General features: G+C 38.8%; 3 protein-coding genes across 5 annotated transcripts in view; 2 read left to right on the forward strand and 1 right to left on the reverse strand.

The window, feature by feature from the left end:
- The window catches only part of taok3a (TAO kinase 3a), an 83883-nt gene extending 76557 nt beyond the window's left edge, over positions 1-7326 (forward strand). For all 3 annotated transcript variants that reach the window (XM_084728361.1, XM_084728362.1, XM_084728363.1), the window contains 4 exons: positions 237-476; positions 913-1125; positions 2618-2800; positions 5928-7326. In XM_084728361.1, coding sequence (XP_084584487.1) covers positions 237-476; positions 913-1125; positions 2618-2800; positions 5928-6089 — 798 coding nt within the window. In that variant the 3' untranslated portion in view covers positions 6090-7326. The remainder of the gene's footprint in view (positions 1-236; positions 477-912; positions 1126-2617; positions 2801-5927) is intronic.
- Positions 7327-9221: 1895 nt separating this feature from the next.
- pebp1 (phosphatidylethanolamine binding protein 1) lies at positions 9222-11210 on the reverse strand. Its single transcript, XM_084729490.1, has 4 exons — positions 10992-11210; positions 10300-10409; positions 9868-9968; positions 9222-9452 (listed from the first exon to the last, which is right to left on the reverse strand). Exons 1-4 carry the CDS (start codon positions 11124-11126, stop codon positions 9235-9237), a joined length of 564 nt encoding a protein of 187 aa, XP_084585616.1. The 5' UTR covers positions 11127-11210; the 3' UTR covers positions 9222-9234.
- A 2597-nt stretch (positions 11211-13807) lies between these two features.
- On the forward strand, positions 13808-24192 carry vsig10 (V-set and immunoglobulin domain containing 10). Its single transcript, XM_084728365.1, has 9 exons — positions 13808-13946; positions 14055-14366; positions 16207-16512; positions 18228-18518; positions 20919-21203; positions 21494-21607; positions 22578-22590; positions 23623-23765; positions 23858-24192. Exons 1-9 carry the CDS (start codon positions 13895-13897, stop codon positions 23950-23952), a joined length of 1611 nt encoding a protein of 536 aa, XP_084584491.1. The 5' UTR covers positions 13808-13894; the 3' UTR covers positions 23953-24192.

The raw sequence follows: 24192 nt of genomic DNA on the forward strand, positions 1-24192 counted from the left end.
CAGTTTTAATGTTTTGGTTAATAGAAAAATGAAGCGTTTAAATGGAAAACCAAAACGCAAAGTTTTAATGTGTGATATGTATTGATTTCACAGCTGTTGCCCATGTTCTAAGCTTGAAGCAAACAATGTAGAAAATTGATTTGTACGTGTGAAAACAAGCTGAACAAACAGTGCATCTCACTGCGGGTCATCCATGTGTCCTTCCCCTCCCCCACTTCCGCCATCTTTCCTCCCAGGAGCTGAACAAGAAGAAGACCCAGAAAGAGATGGAGCACGCCATGCTGATTCGCCACGACGAGTCCATGCAGGAGCTGGAGCACCGGCAGCTGAAGACGCTGCAGAAGCTGCGGATGGACCTGATCCGCCTGCAGCACCAGACGGAGCTGGAGAACCAGATTGAGTACAACAACCGGCGTGAGCGCGAACTCCACCGCAAGCACGTGCTGGAGCTCCGACAGCAGCCCAAGAACCTCAAAGTGAGTTGATGCAGACTGTGAGGATTTTATTGATGTAGTGGTTATTGTCAGGAGGATGCAGGTGCTTGACGGTAAGACACTAAAAAGGAATCGCTTCTGTTTCCAGATTCATTTTAAAATTTTTTCTTTTGTCTTTGAAAAGATGAATTGGAGTCACGTCTGAGATGGCGTAAGCCATGAGCAACATCTTTTATGTTTTGGAAAGATTTTTATAAAACAGTGATGCAAGATGGATGTAACAAATTAATTTGGAAAAATGGTGAAAGAACATACTAAATGTGTCATCTTTGAATGTCATTTTGGTTTGATTTGAGGATAACAAAGACTAGGAGTCGTATTTTTTGCCCACGGCTATTTTAAACCTTTAACCTTTAGCAGCAAAATTGAACTGTCATCGTCTCATTGTTTTTCTGCCCGTCTCCGTCCCCTTCAACAGGCTTTGGAGCTGCAGATCAAGAAGCAGTTCCAGGACACGTGTAAGGTGCAGACCAAGCAGTACAAGGCCCTGCGCCACCACCAGATGGAAGTTACGCCCAAGGCCGAGCACAAGACGGTGCTCAAGGCCCTGAAGGATGAGCAGACACGCAAGCTGGCCATCCTGGCTGAGCAGTATGAGCAGAGCATCAACGAGATGATGGCTTCGCAGGCGGTGAGCAGAGACATTAATGTGATGTTTGTTTGGTTTTTTTTGTCATTTATTCTTATAAATGCAGAAAGTAGGGGTGCAAATTGTTAGTACTTTCCTTAATCGATCATGGGTAACATTATCAATCAGTCCGTCAATCCTGATCAAAACAAAACTTGAAAATTTTGCATATACTAGAAAATACAAATGCATTCTTCCCTTCAATCAAAAAAATTTCCACAGCAACATGTTACATATTCATAACAGCATTTAATCAGATACCATGTAGAGCCCGCTCATAAAAATAATCTTTGCTATCTTTATTTTACAGAAAATCAGTCAAATTTAACATGATTGATCAAATTCTTAATTGCAAATGAATTGATTATTGATTAATTGTTATCATCTCTAGCAGGAAGGTATATTTCCTGATTTTAAAAAAAAGGGTTTCTGCAGGTCTTTAAAAAGTCTTAAATCGAATAATCTTATTTTTTGGGCTTTTAAATGTCTTAAATATTATTTGAACAAGTCTTAAAATTAATTTATAATGTTGACATTACCTGTTATAAAGTAGATTTAACTAAAGTCTTGTTTTTAAATGTTTTGAGTAAAACTGTTGGCGACTGTAGGGCTGCAACTAATGCTTATTTTCATTATCGATTAATCTGTCGATTATTTTCTCAATTAATTGACAAGTGGTTTGATCCATAACATGGAAATGTTGAAGAGATCACTGTATTCCGAAGTCCAAGGTGATCTTTTTTTATCCACAATTCAAAGATATTCAGTTTACTGTCATAGAGGAGTAAAGAAACCAAAAATATTCATATTTGAGAAGCTGAAATCAGAGAATTTAGACATTTTTTAATGAAAAAAAGACTCAAAATGGTGAATTGATCAAAATAGTTGTCGATTAATTGAATAGGCAGTTAATAATTGATTAATCGTTGCAGCTCTAGGCAGTTGATCATGCTGTAACAACTACAAAACAAAACCAACAACCACTAACACAAACGGTGCATGTATTTTTCATCATGGGTTTTAAATTGTATTCATTGCTGTCTTAAAGAGTCTTAAATTTAACTTGTTGAAACCTGCAGAAACTCTGTAATAAATGTGGGTCTTTAAAGGCTTTTCTTTCCACTTGTTGCTTATTCTTTTACATTTTTTCCTCCCTGTTTGTCCTCATCTTATATCTCTTTATCTTCCCCTCCTCTACATCTCTCTTTACATCTCTTTCAAATCCCTCACCCGTCCTCCTCCCCTCCCTTCCACATGTCCTGTCTGTCCCTGTTGCCCTTCCACTTTCTTCCACCATTTCGTCGCCACCTCCCCTCCCCTCCTCTCTGTCCTGTCTGTCTCTATTCCCTCTTTCTCCTCTCTGCTCTCTCTCCTTCTATGTGTCTTATCAATGTACCCCCACCCTCCCTCTCAATCTACCCATCTCTGCCTCTCTCTGTCCCTTTTGTACGTCCCTCTCCTCTCCCCTGTTGCGGTCCATGGTCGGCTGTGTCAGCTGCGTCTGGACGAGGCCCAGGAAGCCGAGTGCCAGGCCCTGAGGCAGCAGCTGCAGCAGGAGATGGAGCTGCTCAATGCCTACCAGAGCAAGATCAAGATGCAGACCGAGGCGCAGCACGACCGCGAGCTGCAGAAGCTGGAGCAGAAGGTGTCGCTGCGCCGGGCTCACCTGGAACAAAAGGTGGGGTGAAGGAAACTCTCATGTCACTTTTAAGGAGCCATACATTTGATTTGTTTACTGCTCTATAGACATTCTTTAGAGCAGGTGTTGTTGATTAATTCAAACAAATGAAACAGTTACTCCTCCACAAACACTCCCTCTTAAAAGTGTTAAAAAGTAATAAGACTGTATTGACGGAGACATGATTAAAAAGAAAAAAATGAAGAGAATGGGCTACGTGCAATAGTAGACATTTTGATATGTCATACCAGGAAACTCATGGGTGTATTAATGAATTAATTAATTCACCAACTAATCATACTTATTCTGCCTTCACTAGCTGACTTTGTTGAGTCAGTTAAGAGGCCACCGTCATTTAAAGGTTTTGCTCTTTTTCTGCAGTTCTCCACTAAATAAAACCCACACAAACAAAGTGCTTGTCAGATTGTGGAACAGCAACAAGAGAACGTAACTTAGTGAAACCAACGTTACCTTTAAGGAGAGCCTGTCAGAAAGTGTCTGCCGTCAGCCAGTGGTGGAGGAAGTACTCACATCATTTACTCAAGTAAAAGTAGCAATACCACAATGTAAAAATGCTAAAATAAAAGTCCTGCATTCAAAAATATACTCAAGTAAAAGTAAAAAAAATATCAAAATATAGCTAAAGTACAGAATGTAAAAATACTCATTGTGCAGAATGGCCTGGTTCAAAATAATATATAGTGTATTATTGGATTATAATTTAATGCATGTATGATTTTAATGTTAGAGTTTGTAAGGGTGGGACTGATTTTAACAGCTATATATACTGCTGTGGAGCTTAATCTATAATAATAAGATATCATGTCTTAGTTTATGATCATATTTTGTATTAATAATTTGATGCTGCGATTTTTTTTTTCTGTTAGGACCTTTAGGGTCATCAATCACTTAAAACTCCTTAAAGACCTTATTAAAAGGACACGTCTGGAAAACTGTCTCTAATTTTAACATACTGACACCATGCACAAGAAAACATAAACAATATAATGTGTTCTCCAACATCCTGCTCCAACAGGACTCACACCTCTTAAAGATCTGCCGCGTGTGCAGACAAACACAGACGGGTGGTAGTAAGTTCAAATACAAACAGAGCAGCGCTGGTTTTTGAGCACCGAGCCTCGATGCTCAAGCGAACAGGTCCGGATACACATTTGCATCCACCTCGGCAGGCAGTGCGGGCATGAAAGGCGACCCAGACAGACACATTCATGAGTTCACACAGACGCACACACAGATTTCCCTCACCACAGGTGGTGATGACAGTGGTATGCCTTCCTGCGGGGTGCAGACAACCGTTTCTCTCCCACACGCTCTTAATGGTGGTGAAACCTCCACACGACAGTGTTGTTCTCTTGTTGTGACATTGTTATCTTATTTATAGTAAGATAAAATTAATACAGTTAAGCTTATTATAATAATTTGTTCTTAAAAGGTTGTTACATGCGCCCAATTAACATTACTTGTGCATCAATTATGAAGAAGTGCGAGTAAGTTTATTCATATATCCCTTATCAAAACCAGCATTACAAAGTGCGTCACACATAAAACACAAATATAAAATACACAGTAATGTATGAATAAACAGGCAAGCATAAGGAATAAAAGAGAAATGCAACTTTAAAACAATAGATTAAAAACCATAAATGAAATGCAAAGAATAAAATGTAAATCTAATTAATCTGCTGCTGTTTTTTGCAAGTTTTCATATTTTTGTTTTAATTCTACTTTTTTATACATGAATGTGACTGTTCTTTCAACCCATGTCCCCTGATTTTGTCGCTTGACACTCCTGATACAGACTCATCTTTTATGTGACTATTCTACAACCTGCCATGTATACAAACGACATGTGATAAGATTAGAACGACCGAGTACGCCTCCTTCCAAAGTGACCGACGTCATCGCCACAGTCTAGTAGGCAGCACTCCGACAACAAAGGAAGAGACGTTTGAAATGCTGCCCTGATCCAGTTCTGCTGGGTCCAGTGGTGTCTGGGTCCGTGGTGTTCTGTCGCCATCTCCTGGCCGCGTCCGGTCCTGCGTGCTGGGACTGGGGATGATGTCATGGTTTCAGAAGCACTATTGTCCTCGGGCTCGGTTCATGGTCAAAGTCTGGAGTTTTCTGTGCATGCTCAGTAGTTGGCCAGATTGCCGTATTGCACCACGCGGTGCTTTGTCTGCACCTGTGGACGTGTGTGTGCCGAGTTAATGTGGGTGTTCGGTAGAAAGATCCAGCAGATACAAGTCCTGCCACCATGGAGCCTGATTCATACAACTTATACAACACACTTACACCTGCACAATAAGAAACCGTGCACATCAAAGTCTGCATTCAGTTACGTGTATATTTATCAAAGTGTGCCACATCTTAAAGATTATTTAGTGAGGATTTAAAATGGCTACGTCGAGGACAAAAACATCACGGACAATTCTGCTGCGTAGTAAAACAGCAAATCCAGCATTTTTAAAGGTGATGGCATGACTGCGTCAAAAGGGTTGGTTCAAGTCTCTTGTATGTTTAGAGGCTGCAGTTTGTACTGTGTTGTATTGAACTGCATTATACTTTTGGGCTTTTTTCTAATTTGTGTCTGCCAATAACAGAAATTAAATATTAGACCTTAAAAATGAAGTTCAATCCAAAACTGCTCTTACAGAAGTATTTTTCATAAGCTTAACACACAGAGGAGTTTCTCCTCATTATACTGACTGACAGCTCCCTCACTTTCCTGTTTTGTTGCACCGGTTGGGACAGGACAACTTTAGTGTTTGGTCAGCAAAACAAAAATCTGCTCCCACAAACCACCAGTTTTTTTTTTTTTTTTGGAAAAGCTGAGTTTCAGTCAAGCAACATTCATCTGAGCATTTATGTGTGCCACTTCCAGAGTCCTGGTGTTGTGAATGCCAGCTCAAAGACATGTCTTTGTCTGCCAACATTAATGTTATTAGACATGTGCTTCTCTTTCCTCATGAGTGAAAAGTGCTCTTAGTTTGAAGAAGGCTAAAATATGTCAGAAACGATATATATGGACTAAAAACTAAATTAAATAAAAATGTCTCCCCCAGTGGATTAACCCTGAATGTCCATCGTCCCTCTGTGTCCCCTGCAGATAGAAGAGGAGCTGGTTTCCCTTCAGAAGGAGCGGACCGACCGGATCAAACACCTGCTGGAGCGCCAGGAGCGGGAGACCGACAGCTTCGACATGGAGAGCTTGCGGCTGGGCTTCGGCAACCTGGGCACCCTGGACCTTCCCAAGGACGACTACAGATGAGGGGCCGCCGTCGCCACTGCTGCCACCGCCATCTCTCTCGTGGTCCCCCTGGGCTCAGTACACCCCTCCTCTGCTTTTACCTGACCTGACCTTACAGAGCAGGTGTTCACTGCTGCTGACGCCCTCACTCAAACACACACAGACGCAAAAAAAAATAAAACAAAACGGCTCCAAAACGAGCTGTTTTCTGGGCCGGTCAGGCAGAGTGGATGGCAGGTTTTAGTGCCCCCGAACCCACGTAAACTTCCTCCCCCTCCTTGCCTCTCATGGTGTCACAAGATGACAAAAAAAATGCTGGATAACTTCCTGTAGTTGTCATGTTTTTGTAAGAATAATGATAACATAGTCACAGTGTTTCTTGTTTCTTGTGCAATGATGACACTTTTGGTGTGACTAAAAGTGGGAGACGAGAGAAGGAGGGAGAGAAAAATGAGGGCAGTTCAACGAGCGAAGTCGCTCCACAACCATGCATTTTTTTAGAGGTGATTATAAATTTTTTCGTTAGTTTGTTTTTTCGGTCTCAAACAGTGCAAAAAAAAATAAAAAATCTCTCGAAGCGATAAATCAAACAGCTGATCCTTCCGCAGCTGCTCATCCACGCTGCTTCTTTCGACACTTTTTGGTATTTATTCATCAGGACATTTTTACGACAAATTTGAATAATTTGATACTTTGAGAGACAAATGTCACGATGTACATACAGGTACGCTTCTCATAAATGTGATGACTCCTTCGGGTGAATTTGATTACTGAGGGGAGGGTGAATCATGGTACTCAATATGTGTATCGTACTGATTTCTCTGCACTGGCAGCCAATGTGAATAATAATACATGTGACACGTGAACTCCAACTCCCAGCTAGCACAAAGGGCTTCATGTGGGGAGGGGGGCGGGGGGACTTGTACTTTGTGTATAGAAGGATTTATGGAGAGCTTTTACTTATTTTCGTATTGTATTTTAACTGTCACTCAAATCAGAAAAGAATTTTTAAAAAGCGCTTTTTTTTCTCCCCCCTCCTCAGATAGTATTTGAGTCATCTATCAATGGGATTTTCATTTGATTTTTTTTTTTTTTTTGCTTTACACAACTGTCAAGCTGTGTATTTTCTTATAAACCAGACCAGTATGATGCTTTATTATTGCATGCACTTTAATTTTTTTTCCAGGTTAAAAGAAAGCATGAATCTGTCAGAGCTTTTAATTATATTTGTAAATAAAGTGCTCATCACACAAACTAAGGATGTGTTGTTATATATGTCCAATATGAATTCTTCATCATATTCTCTGTTTACAACAGCAAAAAAAAAAAAGATATGATTAACAAACCAGTAAAGTAGTTGAAGTCTGCTGTTTGGCTGAAAGCAGCCTCACGCTGGAGGTCTGCAGCCAGACTCTCTTGGGGAAAAATCTGCAACATTTTGGAGCTTCAGCTCACTGCAGCTGCCAGAGGACTCCAGTTGTCAGCATGTCTTCAACATTTCATAATTTTTGCTGTACAGAAGTAGCAGACTGGTTTGAAAAATCTGCCTGACAAAACTTTTTGAATGAAATCCAACTGGAACTAATATATTTTACACTTTTCTTTTATTTTCAGTGATTTAATTTGCAATAGTAGCATCAGTAGTGCTAAACAGTAAAACATTAGAAAAGCATTAGCCTTACAGGGTCAGGCATGGCAAAAATGATTTTGATATTATATATGCTTAGAGCTGCAATAATTACTTCATTGATCACTTATTTGATTATGATTAATTGCCAACTATTTTGATAATTGTTTTGAGTCCTATTTAAGAAAATATGTCAAAAAATCTTTCAGTTGTATTTTTTCAGCATTTTACTGAGCCCCCACTTCAAAAATCACTGCATTACACTATGTAATATACTTACTTTTAAAATCATTATTTACTACTGACTAATTAATAATCAAACCTCTGTTCTGCATTTCTCTAGTCAATAAGGTGTAACAGGCCAATGAAAACCATACAAATGAAAAAACACTGCAGCAGACACTGGTTTGAAGAGGCGAACCTGATCACTGGCAAACAGTGCAGGAGTTTTTGGAGAAACACGAACTCCTTTTGAATCGATTCCTGCTGTTAATAATGTACTAAACACCAGTGGTTAAAAAGTAACTAATACAGGGAGTAGTTTTTGACAAGAATATTTTGTACTTGTAAGTAGTAGCAGTTTTACTTGAGTAATATTTCAGGAAAGGAACAGTACTACTTGAGTACATATTTCCAGTACTCATTCCACCACTGAAGATAAATTAACATCATAATATTTATATGTTTAATAAGATGTTAGAACTATCAGTCACCATACGATCAAAAAACTTTCCATAAAGAACAACCGTTTCAGTGTTTAACAACTTTATTACGGCAGATGAGTGCAGGTCATGTTATTGAGCTGAAAGTAGGGTTGTCACGATACCAGAATTTCAGTAGTCGATACCAACATCTGTGAATTTTCACGATTTGATACTAATTCGATACCACGATTAAAAAAAAAAAAAAAAAACACAAACGCAGAAACTCTGCTACTGCCCTATTCAGCTTTTTTGCCTCAGTTGAATTCGAGTCATATTTTTTAGTGTGTGAAAACTTCTGAGGCACCGTTTGCATGTCGGCTTGTTTGAGTCTAGAATTGCTCCATATTCATGCGCCTCGAATGCAAAATATTTCCACGCGCGTTGTACCACTCTCACTTGCTGAAGCTATTTTTTTCTAAGACGGCAGGTTTTATTCTTCAGCGCCACTGACTGCTCCGTGCTGCTCACACGCGTATAATGCCCCCGTCAGTTCCGCCAAGAATCGACACGGCTCGCAGAGGGAGAAGTAGTATATTCGGTTCTGACGGTACCACAAAAAAAGCAAGTATCGAATTATTTTTTTCGTGTTGGTATCGAATTGGTATCGGAAGTATTGGTTCTTGTGACAACCCTAGCTGAAAGAGATTATTTTTAATACAGCGTCATTAGGCAACAGTGGAGAAAAAAAAGATACTGTTAGTGGCACAATCACAAAAAAAATGCTTTGTTACTCATGGGGTTTTTTCTTTCTTGCAAGAAGGGAATTTCCAACAGACCAGCAGCCTCTGTTGGAAATCCTAGTGCTGAACGCTCTAGAGTCAAGTCTTTTTTTAATCTATTTTCCAGCCAGCTGCTCGTACAGTTTGGGGACATAATCGTCCCACTCGGCCTGGTAGCAGGTTCCTGCAACCGGAGCTCCCAGGTTGTATTTCTGCCTGAAGCTCTGGATCTTGAACTTGCCGCGGCCGTCTCCAGAGCGGTTGGTGAGGACGGTCTCAGAGCAGGACAGGCTGCCTGGCTGCTCATACACCAGCCACACATACCTGTGGAGACCTGAGGGGGACAAAGACAGGTTTTTATATGTCAGTGCCAGGCTACAGATACTGCTGATAAAATCTGACTAATGACCAGCAAAATTTTTTCAATTTCACAACAGTTCAGTGAATAGATGTATTTTAATTTGACACAAGCCGTGTGAATTCTCTCGGAGCAGCTTCATCAAAAGTCTGAACTTTAGAGTCTCCAGAGTCTGGACCCAAATTAATATTTCACCAGGAAACATTCTTTAAGATTTAGGGATGATAATGATTAATCAATGATCAAGTAATTGGCTTTTAGGAATTTAATTAATAAAGTAAATTTTAATCAATTTAGTATCAAATTAAGATCCAAAATGCAAAAGAGATGTTTTAATGAGCATGCTGCAAACCAACAGCAAACAACAGGTGTAAGTTTAACTCTGTCTTACCTGTACCGTTGGGAGGACCAGAGCCAACATAGTCAGACATGACGCAGCCAGAGGATACATCATTCCCTTTCATGTTGACCACCAGAAAGTGGTGCCACTCCCTTAGTTGAAAGGCAAAAGAATACATTTAAAAAATAAATTACTTTAATTAAAATGAAAATGTTAATCTAATGTTTTTGAAAGCACTATAAAGTCATTTGCTTGAAATGTCGTTATTAAAGCTACTAGAAGGAGTTTTTAACTGGCTGTGAAAGTCTCAACAGTCCCAACTTAATATTGATACTGATATGTTTGCATTACCAAAGTAGGTGTAAAAGAAAAAAAGAAAATGTCATTTACAGAAGATTTGTGATCTAGCAATATAGAGGTGTGTATTCAGAGATAGATACATTACAACCATTACTTTATTTTAATGGCACATGCTCTTCTCACCTGAATTGGGGTTTTGCTCTGCTGGGAGCGTCGGGGTCGGTCAGAGCCAAAGTGTACAGCTTACTGGAGTCACATCCTTCCCACTCGATGCAGGTGGGTCGGTTCTGCACCTGTTGATGAACACGGGTAGGAATAATTAAAATTGGTGCGTCAGTTTTAACGTTTGGGTAGCTGGGTGGGCCCTGTCTAGAAGGGAACCCTTGATTTACGAAAGCCTCGCGAGGCTTGTGCGAAGGGTTTACTAATTGTGCACGCCGTACAAACAAAAAAGAATTTATAATTTAAAATGCTGTGGTTACGATCTGGCATGCTTTATTTGCACACACACTTTACTAGGGTAGGGGAAAGCTTATTATTTTATTTGAGATTACCACTCTCGCGAGATCTTTCGTTGTTATGAGGTTCTACACGGCCGTAAGGATCAGCTTTGGCAGCTCAGGCGCCCATTAGGAGGCGCTATTTGCCGTCTACTACAGCTGCAGACACGCTGGACGCATTATGTAACCTAATTCATTGTTGCCAAACACTTGCAAACACATTGATACCAAATAAGAAACTACAAAGCAGTGTTTGATATAAGAAATAGCTATTACCATGATGCACACGTTATACGTTTTAAGCTAACACCCAGAAATGACGCAAAGTTAGCTCAGTTGTTAGCTAGGTTAGCTAACATTAGTTAGCTGACTAACCTGTGTTGGCGTAAGCACTTTCCCCAGCTCGTCGATTTCCACGGAGCCGTATTTAATAGTCAGGGGCTTTGCAGGCTGTTCCTCGACCTCTGTTAGGGCAAGAGGCCCGGTCCACTGGCTCAAATCTACAGGCATTTTGACTTGTAACCGACTGCAGACAGTGCTGACTGAACTAATTCTTGCAAGCACACAAAACTGCCTAAAGTGCTGCGTTCACGTACCACCAAAGGATATAGAAACTCCTGGGACTTTGCGTCTTTGCATAACAAGTCGAACCATTCAAATCATAAATATCTTTATTTTTAAATCTAAAACCAGCCTCAAACGAACTACAGTCTATATTATTGGTGTTTTGTAAATTAATTTCCTGCTGTGGCGTCAATAACACCTCGTAATTGATGTAAATTTAGATGGATAGGTCATTACCAAGTTTGTCACCATAGTAGTGATAATTTAGTAGTAATATATGCTACGAATCCTTCAAAAATATAGCGCTAAGTAAAATTACAGATAAATTTACTTAGTGATGCTTCTTGTATTTGTTTTTGTGTGGTGAAATGTATTTTTCCCAGTATTTTGACTACACGTGAATGGTACAAACAGCACCAGCTGCAGGTGACCACCAGAGGGCGCTGTCACCTGACCGCCACAAGGATCGTGGTTTGCTAAATTTTCTGTCAATTATATCACCCGTCCTGAGCTCGTCCCTCCTCCAGCTCACATGCTCCATTAACACACTTTCTGTTTACAGTCACCCCATTTTTAGAAACAGAGGCCTGACTATGACAGGAATGTTGATTTAGAAAAAAATAAGGAATATTTTACTTTCCAAAACAGAGTAATGTGTCACCCCTTCCTTTTTAAACACAACGTTATTCCTCTATGGTGTTAGAGTGAGTCTGTGGACATCAGTATGGTAGTTTATAGCAGCCCGTTGCAGTAAATGAATGATGCCTGCAATAGACCTCAAAACACACAAATACAGATTTGGTCAAATTGTGTTGCATTGTCTCTCTATAAATAACCTTGTCATAAATATGTAAATATTAGCTTTATTATATAATTTGGGTGGAACAACAATAATAATAATTGTACCTTTTACTCCATTACATTTTTCTAACAGCTTTGGTTATTAGTTACTTTTCAGATTCAGATTTGCATAACCTTCTTGTCCAGGGAAATAATAAATAAATAATAAGTGTTCCTTTATGTGAAATGCATTGTCCACAAAGCTGTAAACAGGGCTCATTTTCTGAGCTCATGAAAAGCTGTCTTTTTAGAGATATGTGGTCCTCACTGGACAGCCACACTACAAGCATATGATGATCTTACATCTCATATGGTGCATTGCTTAAACATCTAGTTAAATGCAACATAATCATTAAGCAGCAGTAATATTAATCCAAAACATATAATACAAACACTGACAGGAACCATTTTACTACACAATGATTACTTTTACTTTTGATACTTGAAGTACAATTTCCTAATTACTTGAATATTTCCATTTAAAGGTTTAGTTTGTAAGATTTAGTGGGGTCTATTTGCAGAATATGACAGGAATGGAATATAATGTTTTATGGTCACCTGAAAATAAGAATCATGTTTTTGTTCCCTCAGGATAAGCTGTAGTGTGCCGGTCCTCTTCCACGGAGGCCGCACGGCTGACATGTTTCTAAAGAGTTCACTAAACAAGCCAAACACTGGCTCTAGATACAGCATTTTGCATTTTTCCTCTGTAGGTTCCACCACATGCTTGGAAGGGGAGAGTGAGGCCACGTGTTTGCAGTCTGCAAGATGCCACTAAATACTACACACTGGCCCTTTAAGTAAGGTTTTTAATGCAGGACTTTCACTTGAATACTTCTTCCACCAGAGGTCACTCAGTAAAGTGTAGATCTCCATTAGGAAACCTGAAAAGAATATCTGGTTGTAATCATCATTACATTTTAATTAGTAATTTGATTATATATTTTCTCTCGGTAACTGTAACAGGTTTCAGTTACGCATAGGTTTTAACTAGGTTTTTCAAAAATGTCATTATTACTTTGTTATTATTAATATTATTCCCACCTTAGAATAAGAATACCCATATGAATGATTGAATGATGCTAAATGAATGATGATTTATAAACAGTATATAATACGGTTGTTAATTAAGTTGTAAGCATTTTATAAATCATTAATAAACAACTATAAGCAAGTTATAAATGTTTTCATACATTGAGGCGGGCTCACTATTTGGCAAGATCAAGTTACTGCTTCTATTAATTAATCTTACTAACAAGTTAATAACATTTATAACTAACAAATGGGACCCTTATTGTAAAGTGTAAAACACCCATGTTGACAATTTTGCCAAAGCCTTAGCATATGTATCTGCTAATTCGATATGAAAAATTTTTGTCTATTAAGATATGCTGATGGTGGTTTAATGCTAGTAACTTATATATAAATCTCAGATGAAACTGCCAGGTATAAATGCTGGTGATGGAGAAGACTAAATTTGCCCAGTAAGATTTATTAAGCTATAACAAGCTAAACAATAACCCGATTATACCATTTACAAATGTAGTCTTGTTATAAAGTGGTACCTTATCTTGCTGGTGTTACTGTATCTTTAAGAAGGTGAAGTCAGGGTGTGGTTTATTCGTGTCAAAGTTTCCGGATCAGCATGCAGCAGCTCTAGTAAACAAAGCTGAAGACAGACAGAAGTCACCTTATCATTTCAGACTGGTCCCGTCCGCTAAGCCTGTAGTCTGTCTTCTGTGGTGTATAATGGGAGCACTGGTGTCCACAGTGTTACTGCTGAGAGTCGCACAGGTGGACTAGTCAGACTGGTTTGGACTGGAAGCCTTTTGTTCACTTCTCTCGAGGGCGATGTAGCCAGGTGGAGAGTTATCATGAAGATAGTTACAACTGTAGCGCTTCTACACCTGTGTTTCTCTGCGACAGGTGAGTTTATTTTGACGCACGGTGACCTGAACAGGTGAAGACAGGTGAGTGTGCATAAAACCCTCCTGTCCTCACGGTGTTTTCTTGTGTCTCCTCCTTGTGTCTCAGCCGCAGTTTCGGCTAATGTCTCCACCGAAACGACGGTGACAGCCGCGCCGGGAGACATCGCTCGACTTCCGTGTTACACCGCCGGCATCGTGACACCGACTGTCACGACGTGGATGAAAAATGGGCAAGAAATAATTAGAAGTGGTGTCGCCACACCGAGCCCTTTACCCGCCGAGCACCGCCTCACTGTGCTGCCTGATGGGAGTCTGGACATCAAGTTGGTGGTACCTGGAGATGAGGGCAGCTACCTGTGCAACTCCACGCTACCGGGAAACACCAGCTTCCAGACAGGTGTCCTGCTGCGAGTCACCAGTAAGTGAACGACCATGTGTCCAGTTATGAGTCCAGCATGTAGGAGTCATAGCATTTACAGGAAGAGCGCAAACTGGTTCTTAAACATTAGAGAGGGGCCTTACAGGCAGTGGTGGAACAAGCGTCCAGACCCCTTACTTAAAGGGACAGTTCACCCCAAATTCACAAATACATGCTTTTCACCTGGACCATTATGCTATTTATACATATTGGGTTCTCCGGGAGTTTGTAAGTTGCAGAGTTTTGAATCTTCTAAAGAGATGTGTGCTCTCTCTCCAATATACTGGGACTAAACGGCACCCAAAAAAAAAAAATGCATTTGAAAAAATCAAGTTTTTGTTTCATGTAGGAACTACTTTCTTTCTAGTAGAAAATAAAGTAATTTTGGTATATTCTACTGTTATAATAAAGTAGTTCCTACATGAAATTGCTCACAACAAGGTTGGTGGATTATCTTGAGTAACTGGGTCATGATTTCTAGAAAGAGATGCTAGTTTTGAATTTTTCTAATGTATTTTTTTGGTGTTTTGAGCCAAGTGCCCCTTAGTCCCTTTATAAGAGCCAGGGGGAAAATATGTATTTTTCATTTTGGGGTGAACTGTTCCTTTAAGTAAAAGTACTAATACCACAATGTAAAAATACCTTATTATAAGTGAAAGTACTACACTGAAAATGTTTCCTAAGTAAAAGTAAACTCTGGGTGTATAAAATTATATTTTCTCCACTAATCAATTGATTGATTTGTAAAATTTTTTTTTGAATAGTTGCCAATTTGTTTTCTGTCAAATGATGAATTGACTGATTGTTTTAGGTGAAATTGTAAATAGATTGTTGTTTGTAGAGTTGTGCGATGTCTACCGAATCGGCATATGACTGATGTCTACAGTGTAACGTTGTGATGGATGATGATATCATTGGTGTGTCTAAAAGAGTTTAACAATAAAATAATAAATAGGACATGGAGACGTAGAGCAATGAACAGCAGCAGTAGCTTCTTTTTATTTTATTTTTGCCGTGTTAAAAACAAAACTTAGGCAACAACTCTGTGCAAATCTGTCTTTTAAATCAGGATGTTATGGTGGTAGAGGACTCAGTGGTCAATGATCGTGACCCAGCCCTAACTGTTGGTTTAATTTGTAATAAAAAACATATTTTATAAGTTCTGAATCCAGGTTTCCACAGAACCTTAAACAGTCTAAAATGAAATAGTTGGAATTTCAGGCTTCAAAATATCTTAAAATTTCTTAAATATGATTTTGACAGATCTTTCAAATTGACTGGAGTATGAAGTTTATATTACTTTTATGAAATTGCACAATTGTTCAAACCTGCAGAAACCCTGCAAATGTCTTAATTTGTAAAATAATTGATCTAAATCTAAAGCTTCCAGATAAACAAAGTGAAGAAAAAACACAATGTTTTACTCTTAAACATTGTAAAGTGTAAGTAGAAAGTGGCAAGAAAAGAAAAAACTCAATCTAACTAGTGACTAGTATTTAAGGGAGAGTTGGGTACACTATGTCTGAAGATATGTCATTCAATTATTCTATGCATTATAACATAATATCTATTAATTCTAGTTAGTAACCATTTTAGATTAGATTTGCTGTTAATAAAGCTGCCCAAAAGAAGGATGCAACTGTCCATCATTAATATATCAGTTATTTTTAAATTAAATTAATTAAATTAAGTTTAGAGCTAACTTACTTACATACTTATAATGCAATAATAAGGTTTTTAAGTAATAAGGTAGTCAATGAAATCATTATAAATGTACACTTGAGAATAATGAGTGATGAGAATATGCATTGTTGTAAAGTGCTGCTTGTATTCCTTTCAGGTGGTCCAGAGAATGTCTTAATATCCATCGGTCCAGCAACCGCCCTGTCCAACGGGACGCTCATCGCCCATCGGGGATCAACAGTCTCCTTTAACTGCTCCGGCTCCTCCTACCCGTCCCAGCACCTCACCTGGGCCTTCAGAGGAGCCTCGTCCAGCAACGACTCGTTGGTTTCAGCCTCTGGATCCTGTCTGGACTTCAGGATCGAGGACATCCAGCCGAGCGCTCAGGGAGTTTACAGCTGCAGGGCCCACAACCCTGTCTCTGACCAGGCAGTCAATAAGAGCACACAGCTGCTCGTATACTGTAAGTATCGTGGGCAGAATACCCAGAATACACTGCTCCAACTAAATCTCTGATGTGGAAAAGCATAATTTTTATGGTTATTTTCATTTGTTGGGCTTCACTTAAGAGGTGGAGCTGGAAGGAGTCAGTCTTGATTTTATAATAATCATAATAATAGTAGTAAATTCTAGGATTTCATCTGTGTGGCCTCTTTTATGAAAATAACAAATTTTATCTGCAGGTTAAGGAGGTTGTGACCATTTTGCAGTCAAGATAACGATACGTTGAATGACTCCTCCTGATTTCCACTTTTATGTATCAACCAGTTTATGAAAGAATTTTAAAAAATGGAGTCACACACACACAGTGTTATGGTTACACATTTCATAGATAGGAGAAAGGACTGTTATGTAAATGAAAATCTTGCATTTGGAAAGTAAAGTTTCCAATAATAAAGGATTAATAAATCAATATTTACTCTGCTTGACTTTTTGAGGAAATGGCTCTGGAAATCAATAACTTATAATAAACTCAAGACAACTAATTAAACTCAAAACAACTATCTAAGAATCTCCTTGCTTTCTTATAATTAGTATCAAATCACATAGTTCTTTCCAGAAAACATATTTGGGGATTAGGAACCCTCAAAATAAACTGTAAACAGCTTGTAACTGGCATATGTTGAGATGCAGAGGTGAAGAACTGCACAATTAAGGAACTTATGTGTATATGTGGTCAGTGCAAACACATTTAATGCATACAGTATACTGTATGTTAAGAGTCAAAAGAGGAAGCAAAGTATGTGGACAAAAAAAGTCAGCAGAATTTAATGAAGGAAAAAATGCAAAGATCAGAGGACTAAAGAAGATGTTGACTAAATATAAGTTTTCTTTAAGAAAGGTATAGAGCAAGTTTATGACCTCAATTGGTAAAAACTCCATAAATTACACAAGAATGTTGGAGGAAAGAGACAAAAATACATGAGGAGGTATGGCTACAACTCCAGGAAACTAATCAGTGCACCTTTATCACTGACGGGTAAATATTTTTGGGTGGAAAAATCTGGTTTGGGTTTTTTATAACTCCTAAGCAGAAATGTAAGTTACCTGTGGATCAGCACTAATGGACTTTGCCCACATATCTAGTGTTTTCAGCCTTTTTTTGGAGATGGTGGGATGTTTAATGTCAGGTAAAAGTATGAATTTGAGTATTGATGTTTAATTACTTTCTTTGTATTTTGTAGAAAGTCTTCAAAGTTTGTGTAAAATTGATGTGTACCCCGTGAAGATTTTTATGGCTTCAAGTAAACAAAAAAACCCATAAAAAAAAACCCAAACACATTTACTGTGTACCTTAAACACTGTTACTACTGTGTCGAAGATCCATGGAAAAGCTGATGATACACTTGGACCATTAAAAGACAAGGGTGAAAAATACTGGCTGAAATAGGATTGTTGATTTCAGGAAAAATACACCATTCATGATGCTTTTTTTTGTTGTTGTTGTTCATCCTTGTTTTAATGCAAAAGGACATCAAATTCCCAGCGTAATGAGCTGTAATAGTAAATTTGATGTTTATGATATAAGGTAAAAAATATATATATTCTAAAAACTGTTAGTGGTTAATCAGTTGTCTGGTGCTCCTTCTCTGCACTATAGAGAAGAGGCCGTAAATAAATCAGATGCTTTCTGTAGTTTTTCTCAGCTTCCTTACTGATGTGTTTTGTCCTCACTAGATGTCCCAGACAGACACCCTGAGTGTACGTGGGCACCGGCACAAGACCCCTCCCACTTCCAGTTTAACTGCACCTGGTTCGGAGCTTATCCCACTCCGACACTACGCTGGGGGGAAGACCAGGGTGACCAAGGAGCTCACTGGCAAGGACATGTCTATGCAACGGAGATGACCGACCACCTATCAGTGACGCTGAATCGCTCCGTGCTGTCCGATGGACAGACGCTGAGGTGCATGGCCCAACACCTGGTGGTCCCTCTGGGAAAGGAGAGGTCGTGTTCGTTTACCCTCAGTAAGCATGTTGTGGTGAAATGAGGCTCTTAACAATCCTGAGATGTGACACTAATGAATCTTTCATGTGCTTTCCACTGTAGAAGCCACTGAGACTCTTCAGTGTGCAGCCATTGTTGACAATATTTACTTATACTCAGTATTTTTAGCGTGTAGACCTGACTTTAAAGGAGAAATTAGCAGTATGTTTACTGTTATTTACCATAAAACGACCATGATATCTTATCAGAGATCAAGGAAACATGCTAAGTTTAAATACTTTCTTCTCACTGCAGCCGCGGTGTCCTCCGTTGAAATTCCTATTCTGGGCAGGAATAACTGTTTTTCTTTGCCTATTTCACTTTCAGATTAATGCTGAATGAGTTGGTATCCATTTCTGAGTCATAAAAAAATTATGAATAATCTTCTAGAGGGCGTAGATGTTTATATATGTTGCGCTCCTGCAGTGTTCCCGTTCTGCTTTATGGCTCTAACTCGCGATTTGGACAACAGTACTTATTTTTGGATGTGCAATTGCTACATATTGCTCCTTTAATTTAAAGAGTCAGTTCAACCAAATACCAGAAATATTACACATTTCCTTAAAGTTTTTGTTTTATTTGTTCTGGTGTTGAGATGTCTGTCTCTAATGTTTCTGCCTTCACACCAGTGCACTTTAAGGATTTTGGCGCTGACATTATTGAAAAAAATAATTTAAAGTTGCACCTCTCTCTAGAAACAAAGAAACAGTCCATTTAAAAACTGTCCACAGTGAGTTTTGTGAATTATCCAGACAAAGAGGGACACTCTAGTATGGTATCTAGTCATTAGCAATACAACATAATTAACCATGTAGTATTGCAGTTGCAATTGAGACATTTTTTATTGTGATATTTGATAAATTGTTGCAGCCCTTGTCCTGTCTAGTCATGCAGATAATTCCTAACATAGGAGTTAATGGGTTTATCTGCCTCACCTGTAAGATATCTGCCTCCACCCCAGTGCAGTCGAGGTCAATGGGATTTTGTTTCTAAGCATTCATAGCCCTGAAAAACTAACACTTAAAATGATCTAAAGAAACATCTCTCCACTAAAGAGTCCATGTTACTCTGGATAATCCATTGAGTCCACTGTGGACAGTTTTCACTGTACTATTTATAAGGTGGAAATTAGTTCCAATGAAAACTGTTCACAGCATTCAAATCCAGAGCACTGGAATGGAGGCAGAAAATCGCAGAGACAAATATCTCAGAGCTTCAACGGATAAATCCATGCTAATCTCAATGTTACAACCACTCTGCATGGGCAGACACCATTAGTTTATTCTAAAGAAATAGTTCTTGTAAAACTGTTACCAGCATCTTCTGTGGCCAAATAAAACCCTTTCGTCATGACTAAATCATGATGTTCATATGTTAAACCAACAGAACATCTGTGTCATATTCTCCACGTCTTTATCGTAGTGCTCTGCTTACTGTGTAAAGTACATTGTTGCATCATTAAGATTAAGGTGTTTATAAGATCCTTATTAAATTCTCATGATTAACATTTTGATAATTACCTTAGATTTCAAGTACTGCTGCTAATACAAACACAGAGGAGGATGCAGTGTTGCATGAAGCACGTGGACAGTTTGTTAGTCACTCAGTAGAGTAAAGGTTATCATCATTGGACAGGATTAGTGCAAACAATGAGATGACGCAAAGTTGTGGGACAGTTTATAAGTTTGCATTTGCTTATCAGCATTCTTTGGTGTTTGTAAAGCTTTGAAATCAAGTTGTGTCAGTGTCAAATAAGATCCAGGTGCCTGTCCAGCACAATGCTCACTTCATTTTCTTATGTAATTACCCTGTACACCAGATTTACTTCCTATTTATTAGTGTACTGCAGTAATGATTCAGTCAATGCACAATTCCCGGAAGCTTTTCCATGTTCTGCTCTCTCAAGTAGATGCTGAGTAGATCTTAGGTCTTGTAACATGAAAAGTCCAAGTTTTAGAACTGAGATGTTCAGTCTTTGGTCAAACATTTGAGATTAGTCTGCAACTACTTTGATAATCAATCGCTTAATTTTTCAAGCAAACGTGTCACAGATTATATTTTCTCAAATGGAGGATTTACTGTTTTTCTCAGTTTTAAATCTTAGTAAACTGAATACTTCTGGGTTTTGGACTGTTGGTCAGACAAAACAAGTAATTTGAATGTGTCAAAATGATAAAAACACTACATGAAAAAGAAAAGTCAGCCACAGAAGTCACCTTCAGATTGCTTTTTTCCTCCCATCATCTCCCATGATTAAGTGAGAAAATATTCATCAGAATAATCAATAATGAAAACAATCGTTAGTTGTAACACTGAGACTGCTTGAACAAATCATGTTTAATCATGGAAAAACGGTTCAATGTTTGTCCCTTTTCTCCCAGAGCCTCCGTATCCTGAGGGTGATCCGCTGGCCACAGCTCAGGAGGCGACCAGCGTAACTCTGACCTGTACTGAGGCCACGTCCAAACCTCCTGCAAACACCACCTGGAGAAAAGGGCTCCAGCAGGAAGACATTGTACCCGGATCGAAGTACGTCCTCTCTGAGGAAGGCCCCGTCCTAAAGCTGACTATACACAACATCAGCAAGGATGACGAAGGCGTCTACTTCTGCCGCAGCGAGAACCCCGTCGCTGTCCGCGAGTTGGAAGTCTACCTCACCGTGAGGAGTAAGTTTGGGATAAAAAGGATGGGGGTGGGCTGCGGTAAAGGCACATGCACAGGAAGAAATAGCTCAAGAGGAAGTGAGATTAACAATTTAAAAAATGTAAACTTTAACGTCAGAGGGACTGATGAGTGAGTAGAACATACTGTACTGTTTCTTCTACATATGAATGAACTGGAGACAATGAGCCAGTCACTGCAGGTGTTGACTCCAAGTCTGGAATGCTGATAAACCTGCTGCTCCTCCCTTTTCTGCTTCCTAATCCACTCCCGTTGTCTTGTTTTGTCTCGACAGCCTCCTCTCCGTACACAGGAGCGATCATTGGGGTCTTTATCGCTGCACTCATCGTGGGATCAGCAGTAATCATTGCTAAAACTGTTTACTCCAGCCGACACCGGATTTGTCTGGGTAACACTTGTTCCTCTTTGCAACATAAGCGTAGAAGTCACAAATGCATGCAACAAAGTACTGAGTGCACACATTAAAATGTCATTGTGCATCTTATGTCGTATTTGATTACTGACACTCACAAAAGCAGTTTTGGGGAAGCTACTTTGAAACCAAAGCTTGGCAAGCTACCAATTACTTCCCATTGGAAGAAATTGAACTACAGCAAAGCTATACTTTGGAGAAGTTAAGTTTGGTCAACTAAAGCCACTCAGAAAAAGTATTTCAACCTTTATATAAAAAAGAAGAAGATCAAATTGACAGTTGACAATATACCTGTGAAATTATCACAAAACATAACACAAAAAGTCACATAAGAACAAAAAACGCCACTCAACTGAGTTTACTACAAAAATTGACCACATTTTCATACATCATATATAAATAAAATCTAAAATAAAATACTCCAGTGTTCATGGAAAAGTGCAAGGAATGTCAGCTTTGACAGTTTAGAGTCCTTAGCTTAGAGTGGGGCTGTTGTACCACACTAGCCAGGTAATGTCTAAAATAGCATGCAATAACTTCTCTGAATGTTTTTTTTAATAAACAACAATAATTAATTTGACTAATTGACATATAATATATTTTGCACCACACAAAGGCTGGGTGTGTGGTGGTGTTTGCCTGGGCATGTCACCTTCACAGGGGTGGAGCTGGTCACAGTTCAATGGTAGATCAATTACAATAGAGATGCAGTAGTAACAATAATTTTAAAAATACCTTTCCTTTTATAGCCTAAATGTTTTGTAATTTCAGTTATTAACTACACAAAAAAAATGGCAAAGAGTAATTTAATGACAGGAATCACTTCAACTACATTTTCAAATATAAATGAGGTTGAACAACCAGCAAGCTACTGAAAGATATAAAAGTATAAATCATAAAAAACACTAATTCTAACACTCAATTTCTGTCTATATTTTTGTTTCAGGTGGTGGCTTTGGGTGAGTATCTCACTTTCATTTATCTAATACTACATGCTTATTTTAGTGACTCGATCCATTTGCTGAAAGAGATTAAAAACAGCTGTTACATACTGCGATCTGGATTTAATTTTAATCTTGTCTTGTGCATTAATTTATTACATATTTATTTCAGTTGGTACATTATTCTTATTCCTGCAAACACCTGGACAAACACACAGCAGACGGTCTTATGTCCTCTTACAGTATTAGTACTATGAGCTTCTCTCACACCAATTTCTGTATTTGTTGTGTCCTCAAGAGACCAGAATGAAGAGCAGCTGCAGGGCATGTGGTGTTAAAGGATTAGTTCAACATTCTTAGATATTAGTCACTTTTTGTGCATTAGATGATCAAGTACCACTCTCATGTCAGTACAGCAAACATGAAGCTACAGACAGCAGTGGGTAGCTTAGCTTAGCATAAAGACTGGAAACAGAGGGAAAGCTAAACATACATTTAAAGGTCACTAATTAAAATGTTATGGCTGTCTATGTATATTTGTTTGTTGATTAATCTCTTCAAAAAACATACAGACATGAGAGTAGTATCATAATTTGTTCAGCTGTTGTTGTTGTTTTGTATTTGTGAATAAATGTGGCAACAACAGTTATTTTGCATGTATTTTGCAAGGAAACTGTGTAGCTTACCCTGCAGAGGCTTTTATCTGTAAACAAACATTATGTTGTTTACATTCATTGTTTCTCACTAGTAAGTAGTATTGTGTGTATCCTTGAGACTGTCTACATCCATACTTGCTAGCTAGCACAATTCTTCTTCAACGCTTTTATTGGCGACTTTGCTACTTTTCTTGGCATGGTGTCGCCGACAACTCTCGATCAGTCTAACAGTGTGATTGTATATAATTTGCATCAGTGTCGTTGTGCACCAGATGCTGACAAAACAGGAACCCACTCTGAAATATTACTCCATAGTTCAGTGGTGAAAAAAAAAAAGAACGCAAAACACACAAAACAACTTCTCTAACGTCATGATAATATCTCTTCTCTTTAGGCAAGTGGAGGAGGACAGAGGGGATGTGCTGAGTCTGGTGGAGTCAGACGACGAGCAGATCTTTCAAGATGCCGTTCCCCAGCTGCCTCCGTTAACTAACGGACGCCACACAACGCTTGTCCAGATACATCGAATCCCATCGAGTATGACCTCATTCTGGCTTGATTTTATGGCGTGTAAATGAAGTGTAGAAATGTCTTGAAGTGTACAGTAAAAATGTCCCTCTCTGTTTTAGGTGATCATGAGGATGTAGAACCTGCTGACACGAGCCCGCAGCCGCAGGAGGACACTGTACAGACAGAAGAGCCAGCGGATCTTGTAACATTTTAGGTGTCGGGTGTTTTTAGAAAAGTGTTTTAATTTTAGCTACATTTACTCCCAATGAGAATGTGAACAAAATCGGTGGAAGACTCATGTAAAAAAAAAAAAAAAATCTGTTTTAATTTGTTATTTTTTTAAACAGGTTTTGTAAGCTTATTTCTATGATTAATTTGTTTGTACAGAGTTTTGAATATGTTGTTCTAATATTGAGATATATGGAGTAAATTAAGCTGTTTGAGCAAAATGTGA

The sequence above is a fragment of the Lutjanus erythropterus genome, chromosome 10 (assembly GCF_056507025.1).
Source record: "Lutjanus erythropterus isolate fLutEry1 chromosome 10, fLutEry1.hap2, whole genome shotgun sequence".
NCBI lineage: Eukaryota > Metazoa > Chordata > Actinopteri > Lutjaniformes > Lutjanidae > Lutjanus > Lutjanus erythropterus.

Coding starts and splice junctions, on each gene's coding strand:
- pebp1 (XM_084729490.1), bottom strand. CDS start 11,126: ATGCCTGTAGATTTGAGCCAGTGGACCGGGCCTCTTGCCCTAACAGAG. Junction 10,410..10,991: donor AAGTGCTTACGCCAACACAG/GTTAGTCAGCTA, acceptor GTTCATCAACAG/GTGCAGAACCGACCCACCTG. Junction 9,969..10,299: donor AGAGCAAAACCCCAATTCAG/GTGAGAAGAGCA, acceptor CTTTCAACTAAG/GGAGTGGCACCACTTTCTGG.
- vsig10 (XM_084728365.1), top strand. CDS start 13,895: ATGAAGATAGTTACAACTGTAGCGCTTCTACACCTGTGTTTCTCTGCG. Junction 14,367..16,206: donor TGTCCTGCTGCGAGTCACCA/GTAAGTGAACGA, acceptor TATTCCTTTCAG/GTGGTCCAGAGAATGTCTTA. Junction 23,766..23,857: donor GATACATCGAATCCCATCGA/GTATGACCTCAT, acceptor TCTCTGTTTTAG/GTGATCATGAGGATGTAGAA.